The 22,374-nt window shown below is 51.9% G+C and overlaps 1 protein-coding gene across 2 annotated transcripts; it reads left to right on the forward strand.

Moving 5' to 3' along the window:
• Positions 1 to 1,993: 1,993 nt before the first annotated feature.
• Positions 1,994 to 22,342, forward strand: ALKBH5 (alkB homolog 5, RNA demethylase). Of its 2 annotated transcripts, none has more exons than XM_067306199.1 (5): positions 1,994 to 2,101; positions 2,498 to 3,308; positions 10,736 to 10,816; positions 15,298 to 15,453; positions 17,334 to 22,342. In XM_067306199.1, exons 2-5 carry the CDS (start codon positions 2,599 to 2,601, stop codon positions 17,515 to 17,517), a joined length of 1,131 nt encoding a protein of 376 aa, XP_067162300.1. In that variant the 5' UTR covers positions 1,994 to 2,101; positions 2,498 to 2,598; the 3' UTR covers positions 17,518 to 22,342. The 2 variants fall into 2 exon arrangements, with proteins under 2 accessions (XP_067162300.1, XP_067162299.1); XM_067306198.1 differs by having other exon boundaries at positions 2,501 to 3,308.
• The last annotated feature ends 32 nt before the right edge of the window (positions 22,343 to 22,374 follow it).

Consider the following 22,374-nt stretch of genomic DNA (forward strand, 5'->3'; position numbering starts at 1 on the left):
CCGCGCTGCCCGCCGCCGGGACCGCGGATGCGACGGGCGCCCAGGACGGGCTCCTGGATGAACGCCGATGCCTTAATTTACTTTCAACAACAGCCGCCGGACATCCCTGGGGACCGCTTCCCAGAACTGCCTGTACATAGTCGGTTATCTCATTAGTGACTTATTAACAGCTCCTCTTTGGACCGGTGTCCCCGCGCCAGCCGGGCTGCCACGCGCCTGCGCGCCGGCCCGGCCTCCCGCGGCCCTCGCCCTCTCCTCTCCGCTCGTCTGCACTTTCGCTCCGATTTTTATACGTGTCCGTAACTGCGCGGGCGGGCCGGGCCCGCGACGGGGGTCGCTGGTTTTGTACCGCGTCTCGTGCGCGCGCTGCTGCTGCTGCTGCTGCTCGGAGGTTTTCCTTCTTCGCCGGCGCGGGATTAAAATGTCCTCCGCGCTCGGCGAGCTGCCTCTTCGCCGAGCTGGGCCCCGGGGAGCAGGAGCCCTCGGCGGCACCCGGGGACCCCGCGGGGGCTCGGCCGGTCCCTCCGCACCCGGAGCCCCCTCGGGATGGTCCAAGCGGGGCTGGGCTGGGGCAGGGGGCTGCGGGTCCCCAGGCACCGAGCCGGCCCTGCCCTGGGGGTGCCCCAGGGTGGCGGTGCCCTGGGTGTCCCTGGTCCCCCCCCCGGGTGTCCCTGGGCTGGCCGTGCCCTGAGTGCCCCTAGGTGTCCCCAGGTGCCCCCAGTCCCCCTGGGTGTCCCTGATCCCCCCGGTGTCTCTTGTCCCCCCGGTCCCCCCAGGCTGGTGGTGCCCTGGGTGTCCCCGGTCCCCCTGGGTGTCCCCGGCCCAGCAGTGTCCTGGGTGTCCCTGATCCCCCCAGTGTCCCTTGTCCCCCTGGATCCCCCCAGGCTGGTGGTGCCCTTGGGTGTCCCTGGGTGTCCACAGTCCCCCTGGGTGTCCTGGGCCAGCGGTGTCCTGGTGGTTCCCAGTGTCCCCGGTCCCCCTGGTGTCCCTGGGCTGTTGGTGACCCAGATGCCCCCAGTCCCCCCGGATGTCCCCGGGCCGGTGGCACCCTGGGTGTCCCTGGTGTCCCTCGGTGTCCCTGGATGCCCCCCGTTCCCCTGGGTGTCCCCGGCCCCCCCAGTCCCCCTGGGTGTCCCCGGGCTGGTGGTGCCCCGGGTGTCAACGGTCCCCCGGGGTGTCCCCGGGCTGGTGGTGCCCAGGATGCCTACGATCCCCCCGGCTGTCCCCGGGCTCACAGTGCCCCGGTGCCCCCCCCCGGTCGCCAGGGGGCGAGCGCGCCCCGGAGCGCCCCCCCCCGCCCCGCAGGCAGCGCGGCGGCCACCCCACCCCGTCCGCGCGCCGCGCGAGCCGCCGGGGCCGCGAGGCCCCCGCGCCGCCTCCGGCCGGCCAATCAGCCGCCGGCTGGGGCCGCTCGCTCCCGCCCACCGGGCCGGCACGGCCAATCAGCGCCCAGCCGGGGAGCCGGGGGAGGGGGAGCGCGGCGCCGCCGGTGTCCGTTACGGCGTGAGGCGGCGGAGGGGGGCGGGCTGCGTGCGGCGCCGTTAGCTGCCCGGTGCCGCGCGCGCGGGCGCGGACGGAGCCGCCCCGTGGCCGGGAGGGCGGAGGGGACCCCGCGGGCGGCCGTGCCGGGGCAGCGGGAGGGGCGGGCGGCGGGCGGCAGGGGGGGGAGAAGGAGGCGGGGGCCGGGCGGCCGCGGGGCGCGTGCGCGTGCGCAGCGGGGGCGGGCCGGCGCTCTAGGCGGCCCCCTCGGTGATCCGGGATGTCGGGCTGGCTCCTGGTGACGTAGCGCGGAGCTCGCGCCGCGGGAAGTGCTGCGCGAGACCCCGGCGCCGCCGCCGCCGCCGCCCCCGCGTCCCCGGCCCGGCCCGGCCCGGCCCCCGCCATGGGCAGCGACGCGGCGGCGGGAGCGGGCAGGGCGCCGCGCCGAGCCGGGGCCGCCGCTGGGCATGTGCCAGGCTCGGCCGCCGCGTGAGCGCCGCGCCGCCGCCGCCGCCGCCGCCGGCACCGGCAGCTTTGTCTGCGTGCTCCGTTCGCCCCGCCGCGCCGCCGCCGCCGTCGTCTCCGGGACCGCCTCCCGCCTCGCCGCCGCCCCGGGCAAGCCGTGAGTTTGGCGTCAGCCGCCCCCCGCCGGGAGGGGGAGCCCCGGGGGCCGGGGTGGCCGCAGGGGTGGGGGCCACCCCGGTGTGCCCCGCCGGGGAGAGGCCGTGTGCGCTCTGCCCGGCCTCCTTCCCGGTGCCGAGCCCCGGGGGGGAGGGGTCCGCCCTGACCCCATCCACGAGCAAACCCCGGTTGGGGGGGGAGGGGGGCACGGGCACGGCCTGGACTGGTGCTGGGCCCGACTGGGCGTCCCGGGGCCAGGCTGAGCCCAGGTGCCGCAGCCCGGATATAGGGGCAGCCTCGGCGTTTCGCCCAGCCCAGGGCCGGGAGGGGATCAGGGGAGCCCGGCCTGGGAGCCTGAGTGATTGCTCCATCTCTCATCCCTTTGGGGCTCTTCCAGCAGGGCAGCGGATGCCATGAATAGCAGCTGTGCGTCCCCCTCCGCGGCCCGAAGCGGTGTGCAGCGAGGAGATCAATAAAGGAGGGGGCTGCAGACGCACTATGGCTGGGAGTGGCTACACAGACCTGCGAGAGAAGCTGAAGTCCATGATGCCTTATCGGGACAACTACAAAGGCAGCAGCCTGCGGGAGCCCATGGAGTCCTCCTATGAGCGCAAGCGCAGGTACCACGAGGACTCCGACTCCGAGCCCAGTGACTATGAGGAGCAGAAGGAGGAGGAAGAGGCCCGGAAAGTCAAAAGTGGCATCCGTCAGCTTCGTCTCTTCAGCATGGAGGAGTGTGCCAAGATTGAAGCCCGCATTGAGGACGTGGTGTCCAGGGCTGAAAAAGGGCTCTACAAAGAGCACACAGTGGATAGAGCACCTCTTCGGAACAAGTATTTCTTTGGGGAGGGCTACACGTACGGGTCTCAGCTGCAGAGGCGAGGCCCCGGCCAGGAGCGGCTGTACCCTCGGGGGGAGGTTGATGCCATCCCGGAGTGGGTGCACGACCTGGTGATCAGAAAGCTTGTGGAGCACAGGGTAATCCCTGAGGGCTTTGTGAACAGTGCTGTGATCAACGACTATCAGCCCGGGGGCTGTATTGTCTCCCACGTGGACCCCATCCATATCTTTGAGAGGCCCATCGTCTCCGTGTCGTTCTTCAGCGACTCCGCGCTCTGCTTCGGGTGTAAGTTCCAGTTCAAGCCCATCAGGGTCTCAGAGCCGGTTCTGTTCCTGCCCGTGAAGAGAGGAAGCGTCACAGTACTCAGGTAACTCGCCGCATTGCCGAGGCCTCTGTTTAGCTAATGTGCTGAGACTTGGTTGTGTAATGCTAATCACAAGACACGTGGATGCACACCCCGACGGCAGCTCAGGCGTGATCTGCCTGTCTGTAGGTGTGCAGGGTCTCTGTACGGTAGAAAGGTTAAGGAAGGATCCTGGGGATACCGCCACCATGGTGGATGGGGATGCAGGAGAAAAGGTGATTTTGACAGGCTGGCTGCGCTGCTGCCTGCTCGAGGGTTGTCCTCTCTGCGGGGGATGACGCAAGTTCTGGTCTAAATGTGGCCACTTGTGGAGCTTCGCTTCGCTTTAGTTCCCATAAACAGTTAAAATACGCATCGAGACACAAAATGGATCCTCTGCCCAAGAGCGGTCGTAGTGCAGCAGCTGGTTGAGACAGGGCTCCTGGGTTCTATTCTTAGCTCAGTCGTTGACTCCCTACGTGACCTTAAGCATAGAGGGGAGGTGTGAATGGCCGTGTCTTCCTAATCTGTAAATTGGGAATATTAAATCCTCACCTGTGAGACACTGATGGGAGATCTGAGTGCAGAGCCTTGTGGGACGATCCCTTGGAAGTGCCGTATAAACACGGCGCAGCGACCATGTGTATCGGTTGCAGGTTCAAGAAATTATTCCTATTCTTGCGAGCGGGGGAAAAGAGCTGTAGAGGTGAAATGACCTGCCCAAGGTCACACAGCAAATCGGTAGTAAAGCTGGGATTGGCACTTGGAAACACCGGCGTCCTAATCCCCTCTGTCTCCTTGGTCGCACTGGTAGTCGCTGTGCAGGCTGAGCTTGCAGGCAGGTAGGGGGGCAGGCTGAGTGGGCAGGCTGCTGTGCGTGGCTTTGAAAAAAAAGTGGACTTTTAGGTATTATGGAGGGCTAGAAATCCAGCGCTAGGGCTGCCTGACTTAATGAACGCGAGTCCCTCATGTCCTGAAGGTCAGAGTGCTCCCTGCCAGGAGCAGGGATAGCCCAAACTCTGCCAGCAGTGCTCTGAGCTATCAACTATATCTTTTTTTTTTTTTTTTTTTTTTTCCTGACTGGGAAATGTCCAGGCCAGTTTTCAGGGCTCCCTGGCCGTAACACAATCCTGTGTTTGACTTGTAAAGTGATCGCTGCAGGGTTCAGGAAGGAATTTTCCCCCCCACATACATACAGCGTTGCACTGTTGACTAGTGCATCAATAATAAATGCTTAGATCTCATGTAGCTTTTATCTCTGAAAAGCTGCACAAACATTAACTAATCCTTGCAGTACCCCCTGTGTTAGGTAACTTCTGTAGATTAGTGAGGGATGAGAGGGACTGCAGATGGATATGTGAGCAAGAAGAGCTCTCCTGAAGCTAAAGAAATTTTCTCTTACCCTGGTGAATTTGGCTGGGCCTGGGAGGGTGCTGGAGAAGGGCAGAGGTCAAGAATGATTTCATAAAACAGGGCTGGGAGGGACCTATCTAGTCTGTCATTTTACTCTGAAGCAGCCTCAGTTCTGCGGGGATGGAGACTGCTGTTGATAGGCTACCTGTTCTGGTCCATAACTTCTCGTTAGGAACGAGGAAGAAAACTTTCTACCCTAATTTCCCTGGCAGTGATTTGGACCCCTGCCTTTCCCAAGGTGGCTTGGAGTAAATAGTTATCCTTTCTTTCCTAGCCAGTGTTTTCTATATAGCAGTGAGAATATTCTCACGCTTTAAAGCATTCTGGCAGAGCAGTTAATGCAGGGTCACGTCCATAGTCTGACTTACAATATAAGTCACTAGGAAAACTCTTGTGGCCTTTACCTTTGAAGGCATATTGAGATTTAGCAGTGGAGTATCAGCAGTTTGGGGAAGAGTGATAGGTCCTTTTCTCTGCTCCAGGACAAGATAAGCACGTTGTTATGTCCCTTATCCTCACTCTTGACCCGAAATGCTGGAAGGAGTGAGGAAGCTGGCTGGAGGTTCCCAGAATTGGAGTGGGGTGTCCCCCGGACCTGCGCCATTGGTTTGTGGCCAGCTCTGTGTGGGTGCCATAATCAGTTTATTAGTGTGTGTTGAGCAATCATACAAATAAAAGGAGGGTTTTTTTATATGTCTAAATAGAACTGTTGTTTTTTGACTGACCCACTGCTGGCATTCACTAGCTTAATCCACAGTAAGATGTTCTGTTTTCCAGCAAATAATAGACTTTAAAATGGGGATTATTTCAATTTCAGTACAGCAGTTAGCAGATACTTAGCACTCACTTAAGAGAGATTCTGCCAAAGCGATTGTTTTGCGATGATATGATCCTGGCTGGATACGAGTTTCTTGACTTCGGCAAATCTCCTGTCTCCCCTCTAACCTGAGAGATTTGAGAGGAGAGGGAAGGCGTGCAGACCTTCAGTGGGCTCTCAGCGGTGTATGTCTGATATCTAGCTCTTGGTCGTGTTTAAGTCAACTCTCCAAACTTGGCTCTTTCTCCTCCCAGTAAACAGTTGCTGAAGGCAGTTGCCCTGGAGATGGGGAAACGGCGCAGATAGAAATGGCATGCTTGTAATGTCTGATTCAAATATTGCTGGGTCAGTGGCTGCTCCTGGCATGTCTCCTTTCTGGGGAAGCCAGTGTAGCCACATCTGTTTTGCTGCCCTGTGGGGATGGTGAGGATCTGCAGAAAGCTGTTCGGTCTCTCTCTTTGCCCACATCTTTCTGCGGCTCTCCCCAGCGTGCACGTCCTGTTCCTACTCCCAGCAGGCTATTCAAAGTTGTCTTCCTGATTTTGTAGCCACCTACACCCCCACCCCCTGGGGGAGTCCGGGGCGGAGGGTTCCCATATCCCGCTCTTGGCTGTGTGTACTTTGTCTCCTTGGGGTGGGTTCGGGTTTTTTCCTGTCAGAATTTCAGTTGTCAGTAAAATGCCTTGTGGCCTGTGTATAAAGGATGCTGCAGGCTAAACTTCATAGGAAACAGGAGTGTTTTTCTTCTGTCAAACAGCCCGTGGTGTTTGCAAATGCTGAACCTGTATCAAACTTGCTGTAAAGTGCTTAGATCTCAAACTAAAGTTTAGTGTTTAAAGGGTGTCCTCTTTAAATAGTTTTGGAGGCGAAATAAAGACTCTCCTAGCTCTGCTGTGCACCTCTGCCAGCAGGACAGACGCTAAGCCACGCTGAGGCCCAGGAATGAGGTCTTTGCTCTCCCAGAGAGATGCTTTTGTTTTGTTTTGTTTTCTTTTCTTTTCTCCTTTTGCACTTTAAGTGCCGATTTGCCCAGTTGTAGGGTTTGATATCTAGAAGGAAAAAGCCTCCTCCAGTCCCCTCTGCAGGTTCTTCTCCTGTAGCCGCGGGAAGCAGGTAATCATGCAGGTTTGCTTTAACTTCCACACGCTGGCCTCTGCCTGCCGCCAGCCAGGCGGAGCGGAAATGGCATCGGGGCGTCTTGCTGTGCTGCTATTCTGGGGCAGTCAGAGCGAAGCTGGATTTCAGGCCTGTGTACCGTTCCTCCCAGCAGCTCTCATCTCAGCTTTGAGTTGCAATTTTCCCTTGACGGCTGTTGAGTGGACCGCATTTGTGTGTGCGCTATGTGTGGTGTTTTGTTTATTTGTTTGACTTTAAGAATTTGTCAAGTGTCAGTCAATAGAGGCAGTGGGGAGGAGATGGAGGAACTGTGCACGTTCATCCTGGGGAACGTGTGCTTTGACAAACACTTCACCTGGAAAAGAGGAAGGGAGCTGAGGGGGCCCAAAGCCACCCAGGGGTGGGCAGTTCCAGGCAGATCACTCTGCACTGGACCATGCCCTGTGGCCACAGTCATAGGCAACAGATCTTGGGAGCCAGTGGGCTTTTGTTTAACTGCTGAATGCTGCATCTCTCAGCACCATGGTTGGAAATAATTGATTGGGTTGCAGTTAGCCAGAGGAATAAATTACCGAAGGTGAAATTCCTGATATTCTGGGAGCTTGTACACCATATGGACTTTTCTTCTGAAGCCGGTAAGCGCTCTAGGAAGAAAACAGATCTACTCCCCATTGCTTATAATAGCAGTGGAAACATCGTGATGTTTGTCTCCCCTGTTGTCTAGAGGGATGCCTGATGGTAGTGTAATCAGAGCTGGTTGCAGTCCCTGGAGGATGAACCTGCTTTCTTCCCAGATGGAGGAATCTCTCCACAACTGTCTGCATTAGACACTTTTTCTGAGGGTTCAGACTTTTCCAGAAAAGCTGTAGGTGCCTCTGTTTGGCGCAGAGGAAGTTCTGTGTGTGCCAGTGGAGATGAGGCAAATAGATTTGTTCAAACTCTGCTTGAGCTAGTTGATGTCACCTCAGTGGCTTGTGGCAGCAGCTCTCAAACCACAAGTAAAGCCTCGAGCCGTTCAAACCCCATGACGACTGGCCTGACCTCTCATGGCGTTGCGCTAGTGTGCGAGATTGCTCTGCCCGCCAGCAGGCCTGGCCGTCTTCAGCCCCAGAAGCCTCTCTCATTAGAGACTGCGCAGAACTTGGGGCCTCCTTTCTGGTGGTGTTTGTACAAGAAATCTACTTTTATCTCAACATGAGCCAGTTACGTTATGGCTCAGCGCTAACTCTTCTGGGCTGAGGAAGGGGGCTCCCGGGGGGGTTGCTGCTATAAGATCCAGCAGGTTAGTAAGGAGGTAGGATGTTGGTTGGGCTGCTTGGAATAGCGTGTGGATAGCCTCTGTGCCTTCTCTTGCTCATCTGAAAAATGCTCTACAGGTCAGACACATCATACTCAGGTGTTCATAAGAAGCATTCTTGTGGGCAGCAATTTAGGGCTTTCCTTACTGAGTGGCGATTATCCCTCACCCTGCACTTTGGTTTTGTTCTCTGGGCAAAAAAGTAATCTCTGTTTCTTTGCCCTGTGAACTTGGCCATCATTGGTATGTGGCAAGGCCAGGCAGCAGACAAGAAGTTTATGCTGGCATGAAGCAAAACAACTGGGACGTGACAAAATAACTTGTTCTTCTGCTTCTATGCCTGGTGCCTGTGTGAACCTCTTTGCTGGAGGGCTGTACAGTGAAATGCTATCGCTGCCTTTGACACAGCAGAAGCTCAGTTTTCTCCTGCCAGCGTGGCATCGAGGCTGACTGGTGGGTGCCCACTAGGGCCTAGGACTGGAGTACCAGGGCTGTTGCTTTGGTGCCAGCCATGTGCATCTGGGCCACAGGTTTTGTTTAACACCGGTTTGAAAGTGAGCTGGAAAGTAGGATTCGGTCTGGGGAGAGAGAATGTGTGGCCTGGCTGACATCTTGTGATGGAGAGTGCAGGTCTTGAGACAAACCTTTTCCTTATGTTCAGGGTGTCGCCAAGGATGCGCCAAGTTGAATGTTAACATGGGTGATATTAATGAGTTCGCTGGAGCTTGACGCAGAGGTTCCTGGAACATAATAGAGCATTATTATAAGCCCCTTTGCATAACGCTGTCTTGTTCTGCAATGCCCTAGATGATGGGGGGATGGACAACAACTCCCAGTTTAACTGATCAGGTCTGAGACCCTTAACTCTCTTCTCGAAGCAGTAAATCTGTCTTGGAGTGAGCGCTATGCATTTCTAGGTGAGTGGGTACGTTATCTAAGCAGATAAAGGAAACACGGTCCTGCCCCCAGAAGAGGCCTGCATGTGCGTGATCTGCTCTCCTCTGCTCTGGGCGTCCTCAGTGACCTGCAGGCGGGTGACAGAGGCCCTGCTCCCGGAGTGCCGGCTGAGAGCCAGCTCTGCAATGGCAGCAGCAGGCTAATGGCGGAGCCTCGTTGTGGGCAGTGGCTTCCCGGTCGGGCTGGAGGGTAGGGGGAGAGCAGCGAGAGCAAAGCCTGCTCTATAGGAAAGAGTATCTGGCGGCGCTGCCCAATGCTGAGCTCAAGGTCCGGTGTCCTACATGAAATGAATTCTAACCTTGGTGCAAGGCAGGACATGCTGTGGCTGTGTTGTAAGCAAAACACCTGCCTCTGGGAGGTGCTGTGGTGGCCTGTAGTAGAATTTCTTCAATCCACAAGCACGTGAATTAGCTCTTTGGGAGGCTTGATTTCTGCTTTGGGCTAAATCAGGGTGGGAGTGCGCTAGCCTACTGTTATCTGAGCAGTCTTCATCCAAGTCCCCTTTGAAGTCCTTCCTGTTCTTGTCAGCCATTTCAGGAGGCTCTGAGAGCATTTAACTTCCCTTTCCCCATGTCGGACTCAAGAAATCTCTTCTGTTTTGAGAGCGTCTGCTCACAAGAGAGGAACAGCAGGTAGAGGGCATGCCCACGTCTCTGTCTTGCTCATTAGCATCCAGGCGGAGAGGACGCAGACATAAGAGAACACGTTCCTGCTTAAGCACCTTTCCGTGAGGCAGCTTGTTTATCCAAGCAGGTGTGATGGCTGCTCTCCATGAACTTGCCTGAAGCCTGAGGCCATGTTCTCGTTTGCTGTGCTGGACCCTGGGAATTGTGCTTAACAAGAGAGACAGCCGCAAGAAAAAAGTTCCTGTGTGTTCCAGATAGCTGGGGCCCTGGTCTGCCTTGGCTTTTCTCCCCAGCTGCTAGAAACTTCAAGTAGATTAAGTCATCTCATGCACCAAAGCACTCTCCTGCATATAACGAGAGCGTGGCAACGTAGCTGTTTTAGCACGCTGTAAGAGTCGTCAGCCCAAGTAGTTGTCCTGAGCCCTTGTAAGCTCTGTGGCACGGAGGTTTTAGGAGTGCAGCTTGGTTTGCAGGCCTGAATTCGAAGATTAGCCATCTCCTGTTCCCGGTGTGCATTACGGTGGGGTTAGGCTGTGGTGCAGGGTGGTGTCTGTACTGTGACGGAGAAGGACTTGCCACACTGGGAGCAGCGGAGAGGGCGAGAATGCTGCGCGGGGAGTGCCCCGAGCCCAGGTGATGGGGGATGAGATGCTCAGCTCTTGCCACCACTGGCGCTTACTGTCTGCCCCCCGACTAACTAATCCGTGTCAAACCCCTCCTGCCATCCGCAAGGGAGGCTCCAACAGCAAGTTCTTCTAATCAGCTCCAGTACATGTACGTGTCTGGCTGCACTGTGCACCTCAGTGATGATGGATGGCTTTTTCTCAGTGACATGTGTGAGAATATCCTTTGCAGCAACATGGTCATTTTTCTCTCAATTCTCTTTATAAAGAGTCCCTAAATGAATTGGCTGAATTTACATTCCATAAACTCATTTTCTAAATGTCTTAATTCATGATGTTGTGGCAGGTGACAGTCCTCTGGTGTATGCTAAAAAAAAATTGAGCCTGAAAAAAGAAGGCCTGACCGTCCTCATTCTTTCCTGAAGTTTCTTTCTTCCTGTAAGTCTGACTACTGCACACCTAAGGAATTGTACAGCATTTGGAATAGGAATTCATGGTGGAAGCTAGGAAATGACTGGCCAAACTGAGTTGTCAAGGCTGGCAACCACTTTCTGCCTCTGCCTGTCATCCTGCTCACAGTGGCTTTTTGTTTTCATTGACAGTGGATATGCAGCTGATGAAATTACACACTGTATTCGACCACAGGACATCAAGGAGAGACGAGCTGTCATCATTCTTCGAAAGTAAGTGTTGAAGCCCCCTGGACACTGAGATAAACTTGAATGTGTTTTTTTTATTTTTATTTTTTACTTTAAAGAGTCTCTTTAAAACTGTCTTGTTTGTAAATATGCTGGGTTGGTTTTAAATCTTTGTCAGATCCCACTCTGATGCTCGCCTGTGTCTTGCCAGACCCATTGCTTGGCCAATGGAAGTAGATTGAACTTGTTGCTACAAAGTTAATCACTTCTCACTTCTTGGCTCTGTGCAGCAGTACTTCATTGTAATGTCTGGGTTTGCAAGCGCTGTTAACATCCAAACTCCTGGCTTTCATTGGCTGCCTAACTCTAAACAGCTAGGATTTCAAACTCTTTTGTTTTGGGCTACGTATTTAGGTGCCTGATCATATGATATCCGCATGCTGTAAGTTACCTGGACTGTCCTTTGAAGCTGATGCTCATGATGAAGAACCTTCTATAAAGCAGATACGGTTTTCTTGGTAGCATGGCTTTCATTTCCTGGGGAGAGGGGAGAAAAGGCTGGTTTCTAAGTGAAATGGATATAGTGAACTTAATGATCAGGTTACAGAGCTTGTCTTCTGAGTTGCTGTTGGGAAGGAACATTCTGCAAGCTGTATCTCACGCCTCCTGTTTTAGGAGGTACACTGTCTTGGTCAGCTGATGGCATTTCGTCAGCTGGTGTCCCTAAAGCTCTTCAGAATAGCAAACGAACAAAAAAAACCCACCCCAAACTCCTCAGTATAACCTTGTTTGTACCCTCTCAGTATAACCTTGTTTGTACCCTGAAATGTCCTCACTCCCCAATTCCTTTTACTAGATGACTACAAAATACATGATTGCCACACATTAACCCTTGTTGATTGTGTCTTAGAAGGTGTTAAAAACAATACTAGGGTCAGGAAATCCTCTTGTAAGTGAAAACCTGTGACTTGATTACTGTAAACCCTTGTAAACCCAGACGAAAGCGTGGGCACAGTGGCAGAGCTGCAGTTGTAGCCCAGGCTGGCATAAGACTAGCTGGCAAGCAGTCTCAGTTCAGACTTGCTGAGCTTTCGGGCAGCTTAGTTGGTTTCAAACAAGTCTGGCAACATTGTGAAGATATGGCACAAAGCCAGCAAAGTGGAGAGTTGGACATCTGGTTAGAGAGACCCATGAAACGAAAGCAGGAAAACCAGCAGCCCGGAGGCATTAGCCAGGCAAAATCAGCACAGACCCAGGGATGAAATGTGGCAGATGATGGAGTAGGATGAAAGGAAGGAAGATTAGAACCAAACCACCCAATAGCTGGTTATTGCCACATTGGGTTTAAAGTGAGAGGGTTGTAATGAGAACTAAAAGGCTGTTACGTTCAAATTGTTGGTTACTGTAGCCAAAGAAAAGCAGTGGGATGCTGATTAGCACCAGTGGAAGGCATCTACAAATCCTGTAGTGGGAGATGTCTGGAATAAGCTGCCTTACTTGGACTTTGGGAGAGATAAGCTACCGGTCCTGCGATGTGAAGTAGTTCCCTAGAAAAGACAGACTAGGCTAAATAAACTGAAGCTACCCAAACTGGTCAGATGTATAACGTGCTTGTTTAAACTGGCTCTATCTCTTGCTTTCATCAGCCTCTGTAAGCTAAGGATGTTTAGTTATTTCAGTCTAGCCGGACTGCCGTCAAAGTGAAACTGGGCAAACACCTAGCTAGTTAAGTTTTATCTGGCTGACCTAGTGCATCGCTGTTGGATGAAGAAGGCCTGTTAGCTGCTAGCAGAGCCACGCTGGCTGTTTGCTTAGCTGTCCTTTTGTAGCAGTGTGTCCTCCTGTCTTCCTCAAAGGGGCCCGATTTGCTTCGTGTTAGTTCAGGATATGGTCATACGCAGACAGTGATGGGCTGAAGTGACTGGCAGGCCGACTGAAACCACAACAAGATTTTTCTCTGAGCAAAGTGGAAACCCCTGGTAATTATTTCTGTGTAATCTCCATAGAGCTTAGCAGCCCTGGTGAATACATGGCAAATGCCTGTTCACCAAAGGGTGCAGTCTGCTGCCAAATAGAGCTTATTAATTGCTGCCTATCCCTTGTGACGGAGGCTGTCTCCTTGCTGAGTCCTGTGTGCACACATGCATGCACAGCAGGGCTGCAGTGACCTTTGTCTGTGCTCACATCCCCAGAGCATGTACTGCTGTGGTGAATACCATTCCCTAGTCATGGATCATGCGACTTGCGCAGACTTAAATAGGATGTTATGCAACCAGGAAAACAGCTACTTCCGTTAGTAGCCTACTAGCACAAGAGACTTGGGAGCAGCCAATGATCTCATAAAACTCATCTTCCTTGTCTTCTCGGTAAGAGTCAGCCCTGAGCTTTCCAGATGGATCAGATCTGTTGGGTCACAGAATGACATAAACTTTGCTGCAGTTAGGAGCTGGGCTATTTGGCTTTGAATAGGCTGTTGGTGTCTGATGGGCCCTAGACGTGTGAGTCTGAATCTCTCCTCGCCTGTACTCCAGGCATAAGGTACTAGAAACAGTTTTTGCTGGCAGTGGCGGGAGAACAAAGCTGTATGTGCTGGAGAAGTGGCTGGGTTTTGCAGGCTGCTTGAGAGCAGCGTGGTTACCAAGTAGGTCATAAACACTTCAGTGCTGTAGTGTGATGATATTTACAGTGTTTCCTGTGTACCAGAGTGCAGGACTGCAGGGAGCCAGCAAGGTTTGGAAGTGCTTGAGCAGGAGGCTGGGGGATGGGAGGAAGGAACGATGCTCTGAATTTCAAGAGATGCTGAAAGAGGTAATGTGGGAGGTGGGGATAGAAATGAGACCTATTCAAGCGGGTCTTGAAAGTCATTTTAGAGGGCTTGTGATGCCATTTGTAAGCACTTCTTTGTGAGCCATTACATCTGGGAGTTATTTTATTCAGCTAGAACTTTGGTAGGTAATTTGCTGTCCATTTAGTATAGCTCCTCCTAGTATCTGCTCCTGCGGCTCATGTCTGCATTGCTCTGTGGAGGTAAAGAGCATGGCTGGTGTTCTCTTGCCCTTGCAGTATATTTAGTGGTTTTCTTCACTGCAGGCCTGTAGTTGTCATTATATTTGAGAGGTATTTAAGCCACCTAGCTTGTCCAGGGCAGGATCTGCAGTGCTGTGGTGTTCTAGCTGGACCCTATCCAGTCCTGGAACTGAGACCAGCTCAGTGCGACGGCATCGCAGGCTAGGACGGACTCCAAGCTGGTAGCTGCGGAAGTGTTTCTCGTTTCTGGTGTGCTGGGCAGACTTGGGCTGCTGTGCCCAGCTTTGTGTTGCTGGCCTGGCATCAGCCCAGTTAACAGAACAGGCTGCCTAGGTGGGGATGTCAGAGAGGAAGCTTGCTTGGCACCTGCAGATGCCTCCTAACGGGAGTTTTGGTTGGGTTTCTCGGATGGAAACCTCCTTCAAAAGCTAAAATTCAAGACCAGAGAACAAGAAGTAATTCTCCGTCTTCTCATACCCAGACCCCTTAGGTATTCACCCCTAATCCCTTGGAGGGAGGCAGGCTGCAGAAACATCAAGGTGCCTTTCTTTCCAGGAAGTGGCTTGGTCCTCTTGAAATTGGCTGTTCTGAAACATGGGCACCACCTTTTACTGTATTTTGCTGGTGCTTAGGCTTCAGTCTATCTTTTGAAATAGACTTTAGCACTGCTTGGAAGTTGAGACTGGTAACTATGCTGTGCTTGGAGATGGTGATAGAACTGTGATAAGATGCTGCGCTGTCAAGTTTTCATTCCTACTGCACAGCTGTTGCTAGGCCTGTTGCCTCTTCTCCATGTGTGCGTGGAGGCTGCCGACTACAGCCGTGCCTGGGCCAACAAGAGGCAGCTCTGCTCTGGGATGAGCTGTGCTTGCTTTCTGGTATAGCTTTAGCATGCTTCTATTCCAGTGTGAGTAAGACTATGCGGGGATGTTGGAAGGGACATGGTGCAGCTTCTGTTAGCTTGACGTTCTCGTGACTCTTTCTTTGATTCTCGATTTAAACCTCTTTCCTAGTCAAGCTGAGAGATGCCTGGCCGTGTGAGATCTCTCGACAGTAGGGAGATTCAAAGTAGGAGCAGTTATTACTGTTGTAGGGGATGGTGAATTTTGCAGTGCGTCTCCCAGGTAGCTTAACTGGAGTTGCAAATTATTGAACAGTTACTGTGCTTTCACAGGGGGCTCTAACACCTCTGCTCTGTATCCCATGACTGGGACTGCAGTGAGCACAGCACCATTCCTGCCCTCCCGGATTCACCTCATGACTACACTGACCCTGAAGCCATCTGCTTTCCTCCAACCAAGACAGGAGAGGTTAAAGCTTCAAATACCAGAAAGCTGCAGTTTGTGCTGCTGTTGAGTGTAATATTCCTGACCCTCTTTGAGCTGCATGGCTGGGACTGAGGGTTGTGCTTCAATGCATTTAGGACAAATGTCTATTGCAGCGTGGTAGCAGTTCTCCAGAAACTCCTTGCAAATTCTTCTCTCTTTAAATATTTGCAGAACAAGACTAGATGCACCTCGATTGGAAACAAAATCGCTGAGTAGCTCTGTGTTGCCACCAGGTTACAACTCTGACCGTCTGTCGGGAAGCAATAGGGACCAGATCCTGAAACCAAAGCGGTCCCATCGCAAAGCAGATCCTGATGCTGCTCACAGGTAGGATGATCTTTCCTAAGAGCAAAGTTTTGGATGGCACCTCTAGGTCCGTGCGCATCTGAGGTTCCTGGCCTCTAAGAGGCTGCACGTCACATTTAAAACATCCTATTTTGCACCTCTTCACTGGGTCCTATAATGCTTCTGTCTGATCCTACTTGGAGTGATCTCCCAGGTGCTTTCTGTGGCATACAGATCTGTTTTATTCAAACAAGGTTCTTTTTAGGTTCCTTCTAGGCTTGCGAAGGCTAAGCTCTGGCTGTAAGCAGCTTATATTGTTTATCCTGTGAGTGGCATAATGAAGAAGCAATAGATTTGGCTAGCTCTTGATAAATGCAGTCATTCAGAACAATAGTTTCCCTGCAGCTAATTATTTTTGACCTCTATTGCCAAGCAACCTGTGCAGCTGTAATGAAGTACATTATGAAAGTAGTCTTTGGAGAGAATGTGAGATTTTGCTAACTGGGAAGGATGAAGACCACCTTGGGAAGCTTCTTAGACCTGTTTTGATTTTAGAGCTGCGTGTGGGTTTTCTGTTTTTGTGGGGTGTTTTTTTGTTTTTTTTTTTTTTTTTTTTACTGTAACCAGACTGTATGAATGCATAAGACTGACCTTCAAGAAACTCCTTGCTGAGGTATCAGACAATTTGAGTTCTGGAGCAAGGTTTCCCTTAAGGGAAGTGTTTAAACACCACCTTGCTCTCTGTATGAATGTACTGGTAGCCATGAGTGATAGCAAATCTGCCAGCTGTGCTTTGAGCTGTCATGCAATATTTCTGGTATTTTCTAATGTCCAAAGCTTCCCAAGGATCGAGACGGCATTCTGCTCTCATCGTGTAAAACCAAAAGGTTGGCTTGGTCCCGGGGCTTGGCTGCTGCACAGTCCCAGCCCTTGTTTCAGCTTGTCTTAGTGAAGCGGGAGGGCGGGGGATGGCTTGTTTATGAGCAGTGTTCATTCACCAGAACTCAGACTGGCTGGGAACATAGATCAAGAAGAGAAGCTGGCCTACGAATGAAAACTTATCTCCAAGCATGCAGTGGGCTAGTGCTGAATGATTGGAGAAGTGATCATGCAGGACAAAGTCTGTATATCTGAGAACTGTTTCTCAGACTGATGTGAAGGAGATGCCCCTTATCCAAGGGGGCTGTGCACAGACCCCTGTGTGTACGGAAACCATGATGGCTATTAAAAGCATTTTTTTCTTCTTCCTTTGGCCTGACAGACTCCGGTATAATATAGGTAAATAGCGCTGGTATCAGATAGCAGCATGTTAGAGGAACTCAGGAGTTTCCACCTAGAGTAAGATAACTGGTTTGTGCAGCCCTGAATACTGTCAGCACTGTCCTAGTATGATGTGATCTCAGGTGAGAACAGAGGCAGCTTTGCAGAAATACTGCCTGGGCTGTGCTAATGTTCGAGAGAACTGGCAAGAGGACAAAGGAGTTTGGAGCTATCATTTGATCCTGAACTACAAGCATCCTAGCAGTTTAAAGGGGATTCCGCTCTGTGCTGTGACTTCTGCAGTGTGAGACACAAACAGAGACCCTTCTGTACAAGGGATGTTACTTGGGGTCGTAAACTGCACTTAAGAAAGGGTGGCTGGTCTGTTTGGAGGTGTTCCTGGTGGAGAGAGAGACTAAAACTTGCAGTGTGAAGGGGAGGGACTTGCACTATTGAAAAATAAATTCTCAGCCTCTCCACAGGACATGCAGCTTGATGGTCTGTTTTTGCTCAGCGCCCAGAGCATAGCACCAGGAGAATAATGTGGACACGGTCATTCATATCACTCAAAGTATGCAAAGCTTCAGATAGTCTCCACACAAGGAATGCTTAAATCCCATCATGGATGTGTGCTCTCACTCCCTCCCTCTCTCTTTCCTTAGGCCGCGGATTCTAGAAATGGATAAAGAAGAGAACAGGCGCTCGGTCCTCTTACCAAAACATAGGAGACGGAGCAACTTCAGCTCCGAGAACTATTGGCGAAGGTCTTACGAGTACACGGAGGACTGTGACGAAGAGGAGGAGGACGGCAGTCCAGCCAGGAAAGTTAAAATGAGGCGACACTGAGGAATGCACTTTCCAGGCTCATGGAGCTGATGAGATTGGCCTCCAGTCTGTGAAAAATTTCTCTTCCCTCTGGCTATCTTCCATCTAGCTTCAGTTTTGGTTTTTCCTTTCAGGCTGAAGAATAAACAGGAAGGATCTAGTGATTTGTTTTTATGAATGGAGGAATGCTGAGACATATGTAAGGATGGAACATGTCCAGTGCACATGGTGTCCTGAGTCATGGGTCAAATGGGCATCTCTCCCTTAGGAAGCAGATAAAGTTGTGCCAGGCTGTCTGTTGGGATTTTTTTTTTTTTGAAAACACCAAAAAGTTTAAGTGTTTCATTGCGCAAGATTCAAGAATTGTATTTTTGTTTTTTGCTTTAACTTTCTTCCTTTTCAAATGTTCTAAATATGATGTTTGACCCCAGGAGCTGAAATTCTCTGTGGTGGCCTCGTATTCCTTGCTTCACCAAAGGGCTCCTTGGTCTGCTATTACCTAGTTGTTGTTGGGTTGTTTTTTAAGGGTGCCCTACAGTAACTGGAAGTTTGAAGCTTTGCAGACCCTTTTTACTGCAAATGATTACAAAAGGTTTAGGACATTTTTGTTGCACTTTAGTACCAGTTTTAAATGCCGTAGATTTCCTTTCCAGTCCCTGTTTCCAAGCCAGCTTGGGCTCACAGCCTTGTGTCCCTGTAGTGCCCTCTCCGTGAAGAATGTACCTAAACTCTGGTTTCTCAGTGCTGGTCTGACCAGTGATGTATTTTGGTTGGGGAGAGAGGAAGCATGGCTGGTGTCTTGGCTGGCTTCCTTGAGGCCAGTCTAGCATTGACCTGAGGTCCGTATTGGAGTCCAGGGACTGCCAAGCGAGTGACTGCATTGAATACATGCTGCTTTCTGGAGCTGGAGATAGCAAAGAGGTGTAGGAGAGATGCTGTGCTTGTGAGGGTGCTTGCCTTGGGACCCCTTGAGAAGAGCTCTCTTGCCTGGCAGCATGGTGGACTGGCTCTCGATCCCCTCTTAGTTGGAGCGAGTCGAGGCGGCAGAGTATCCAGTCCCTTGGGACCTGCTGTGCTTTTCCACATCCTGGAGCAGAGCAGGAACAGGCACTGCTGTGGCCTCAGGGCTACTGGGCAGCTTGGCCACGGTCCTTCCCCTCTGGGGCCGGCTTTGGGAGTGGGGACGCTGCGAGGCACTACAAGGCTCCGGTTTGGCCCAAGAGGCACCGTCAGTTCAGGTGTATCCAGCAGCTAGCGCGGCAGTGGTTGCGTGCCTCCTCCTTGCTTAACATTGAGTGTATTCCTGTGGCAGGGAGTCTTCTGGTTGCTGCAGGAAATGCTGAGAAGAATCAGGCTTTTGGCCCTGTGGAGTTAATGTCAGAAAGTCTCCATTCTTCCTTTTCTTTTGCCAGCCAGTTTGCATTACCCTGGCCTGAAGTCTCAGCATTTTCAAAGTTTGGGGCCCAATACCATATTTAGAACCCTACTTTTAAGAAACTTCCTCAAGTTGATTCTTTGAACCCAAGTGTTGGCAGTCATATGGGGTAGTCTTATTTTTAAATAATTTTTACTGCTTTGCCTTCCCTCAAATTGTAGTTTTCCGTAGTGTTGTGTTCCCCACATTTCATGGTCTGCACGCTTGGCAATAAAAAGATGTAATATATTTTGAAACCCGTTTGCTGCTGTCCTGAGGAGCTCTCAGTCAAAAAACCAAGGCATTGTTCCCCGGAGCGCTGTTCCTTAGCAATCGAGCGTGTTTGCTAACAACGGGGTTTTGGCATATTCTTCCCCCTGCGATTTCTGCAGCTCCTGCCACTCGACTGCTGGGGTTACTGCTAAGGCTGGATCTAGCAGGGGTACTGGCGCAAATGAAATTACTGTCACCTTCAGCACAGCGCCAATCTGTGGGAGGCTTCGTAGGTGAGGCACTTGGCGCCCACCTTTGATTCTCTGTGTTAGATTGCCTTCCTGGATGGTATCTGTCAGCTCGGTGCAAAGGAATGAACAGCCTCTTGGCCAGCCTTCGAAGGAACTCTGCTTTTTCTGCCCAGAGATCTGAAAGTTCATGCTTTTGCTGCTTCTGAAACTTTTTTTTTTTTAAATAAGCTATTTTCAGACCGCATTTAGCATTTGAAGCGGGTGTTCCTTGCCTTCCTCGCTTGCTGCAAGAGAATTCAGGCCAGCTCTTGGCTGCAGAACCCCTGTTTCGGAAAGCCTGGCATTCCCCTGCTAGCAAAGCAGCATGCAGGGAGTATCGATCCCTTTGCCTCTGTACAGCTGGCATCTGAAAACATCTTTGGCAAGCTAGAGACCTGCTAGCAGGATGCCTGGGAATGGCTGTTTCTAATTGTCTTTCTGGATTTGTCCTGAGAATGCCCTGTGCCCTCCTAGGGTGTTAGACTGTGCTGCTCGCTCTGTTACTGGTGGCAGTGTTTGCTGCGGCTGCTGAGTCGCGGGAGGCAGAGCTGCCTGCGCTTCCTTGCCAGAGGTCTCCGCTCTGCGCAGCCTGCTCTGTCCCTCTCCCCCCCCCTTCCTGATTTTAAGCCTACCTCTGCAATACGCATACTGTATGCTGGTGTCTCGACTCAAAATGAAACTGGAGGCAACCTGCCTTTTTGGGGCTGTTTCACAGCTCCCAAAGCGGCGGGATCGCTGTGACCCCTTATGGGACAAGTTTTGGCTCTATCTCCACTAAAGGCTGACTAAGGCATCCTGAGGTCTTTCCTCTAGCCTGGTACAAACTGTCACCTCATCCCAGTCCTTGTGCAGGCTGTACGCGCATGGGTACCCGTTTCAGTTTTGTATTGCTGCATGCCACGTTCGGGAGCTCTGCCCTGCCTTCCCCCACCCCAAAGCTGTGCTGCGGGTCTGAGTTGGCAGCCGTTTGTGAAGGACGGGCGAAGCTCCTTCCTGGAGTCGCTCTTGAGTCTGCTTCTCTTCTGCTGTGTTTTTAGTTTTCAAACTGACTGGTTGGGACTTGATACCTTGGAGAGAAAGTGGGACACAACTGGTCTGACCCATTGCATCTCTTGGGCAAAGAGTCCCCGGTATGTAGGCAGGCCATTTTCCCCACTTGTACAGACATTTTATATATATACACACGTATGTATATGTGTAGATACATGGTTTTTTAACTCTTTTGCACTGAACAACATCAGAGTGAAACCTTGATTCAAAACCAGAAGATACATTTTTCATGTGGATCCAGATGTCTAGATCTCTTACTGTAACCTGTCCGGTAAAACCGTGGCTCCAAATATTGATGATACCCATATCTGTTCTCTGTAGCTGGCTCTGTCAGGTCTGTGGGCGGCGTGCAAACCCTGGGGCAGGCTGGTGACACGAGTCTAGCGTGGAGAACGGATGGCAGCGAGCTTTGGTTTGCAGCCACCTGCCCACACGCTTCTTGCTGTCCGCAGAGAGAAAGTGGAACTTCGCCCCATCCGCCCCGTGAGACGGGCTCATTACAGACGTGACCGCGTTGGCTTTGTCGTCTTCGTCTGGTACAGTAACGCAGTTCAAATTCCTCTCCATCCACTCGAAGCATGTAGTTTGTATAACCTGCTCAGCCCATCCCTGGGAATAAGGCTACATATAATGCAATGATCCGCGCACACGCCCCAGACCCACAGCCCAGACCATGGAAGAACTTTTCTTTCCTAAGGAAGGGGGAGGTAGGCGAGGGTTTTGTCCCTGCTTTTCTGCAGTCAAAGGGAGGAATTTGTTTTTGTTACTCTTACCTATATCTTGAGAAGACTCGGTGATCAAATTATAGCTCTTGAGTTGGTTGCGTGGGCTTGATAGATCCATTGCAAGAGAAGGAAAGGCTGTTTGCCAGTCGTAGAGGGGTGAGCTGGCCAAGGGAGTGGCTTTCAGATTCGGGTCTGTAAGTGAATCACTACTTTGCTGAGGTTGCCAGATGCCTGGAGACAACTTCCACTTAACTTTGTCTAGGTAGATTGCATGTAACAGGAAAATCCCGGTTGCCACATCTGGCTCTCCACGCCTGCTGAACTCTAATCCAGCTGTTAGTACAATAAGAGTTGTGACACACACGAGCTGTAATCCAAAGGCTTGGTTCATCTTGGGAGGGTTGTTCATTTGCCAGGCTGTGAACTCGCTCCGCGGGGTGAGCCGTTCAGGTGGCTCCGCTGAACAAACAGCGACCCAGGCACGAGCTGACTTCGCCTCTCCCGCGAAGCGTCGGCCCGGCTCCCGGGCTGGGCCGCGAGTTGGTGTTAACGCTGTTAGTACGTGCTGTGCATAGTGCTCGCTGGAGGTGTCCGAGCCCAAACCCGCAGGTCTAAACGGCTGCAGTGCTTTGAGGACGGTTCAGAGCTGGGCCTGAATGTAGAGGTTTGGACCCACCTCTAGTGGCAAATAGTCTTTTATATGCCAAATGCAGTTAGTTCCCTTTTCAAGTTGGGAGGAGAAATGTTAGGCTGAGAAGCGCACGTGTCTGCTCCTTCCCACTCCCCTGTCCACACTTACAAGTTCTGGCTGACTTTAATTTTGTTTTTTAAAGATTCTAATTTTTTTTGTTACAAATAAAAAAGAAAGTGGCAATATTTTTTTCTGTAAGCTTTTCCTAGGAAAAAGCGTGGTTTGTAACAAAGTTGTACAGTTCTGAAGTTTGAGATACAAAAAGTACTGTGTGAAACGCTGTAAATGGGGCAGAGATTATTTTATGTACAGTCTGATGTGGGGGGAATCTTTTAATTCTGGTTGATTCTTAGGAAGAATTTGGTTCTTCTCTGTCAGGGTTTGGAATTTCATGGTTTCATTATTATTTTTTTTTTTTCTTGTATAGATTGCTGCATTAATTGAATAAAAGCAGAAAGCATCACTTGCCTGCCTGTGTGGTGGTGTCTGGCTCGC

The sequence above is a fragment of the Apteryx mantelli genome, chromosome 16 (assembly GCF_036417845.1).
Source record: "Apteryx mantelli isolate bAptMan1 chromosome 16, bAptMan1.hap1, whole genome shotgun sequence".
Lineage (NCBI taxonomy): Eukaryota > Metazoa > Chordata > Aves > Apterygiformes > Apterygidae > Apteryx > Apteryx mantelli.

What these genes read in the sequence shown, in the direction of transcription:
- ALKBH5 (XM_067306199.1), top strand. Translation starts at nt 2,599, where the DNA reads ATGGCTGGGAGTGGCTACACAGACCTGCGAGAGAAGCTGAAGTCCATG. An exon ending in GGAAGCGTCACAGTACTCAG is followed by an intron (nt 3,309 to 10,735) that starts GTAACTCGCCGC and finishes TTTCATTGACAG; the next exon opens with TGGATATGCAGCTGATGAAA. An exon ending in GATCCTGATGCTGCTCACAG is followed by an intron (nt 15,454 to 17,333) that starts GTAGGATGATCT and finishes CTCTTTCCTTAG; the next exon opens with GCCGCGGATTCTAGAAATGG.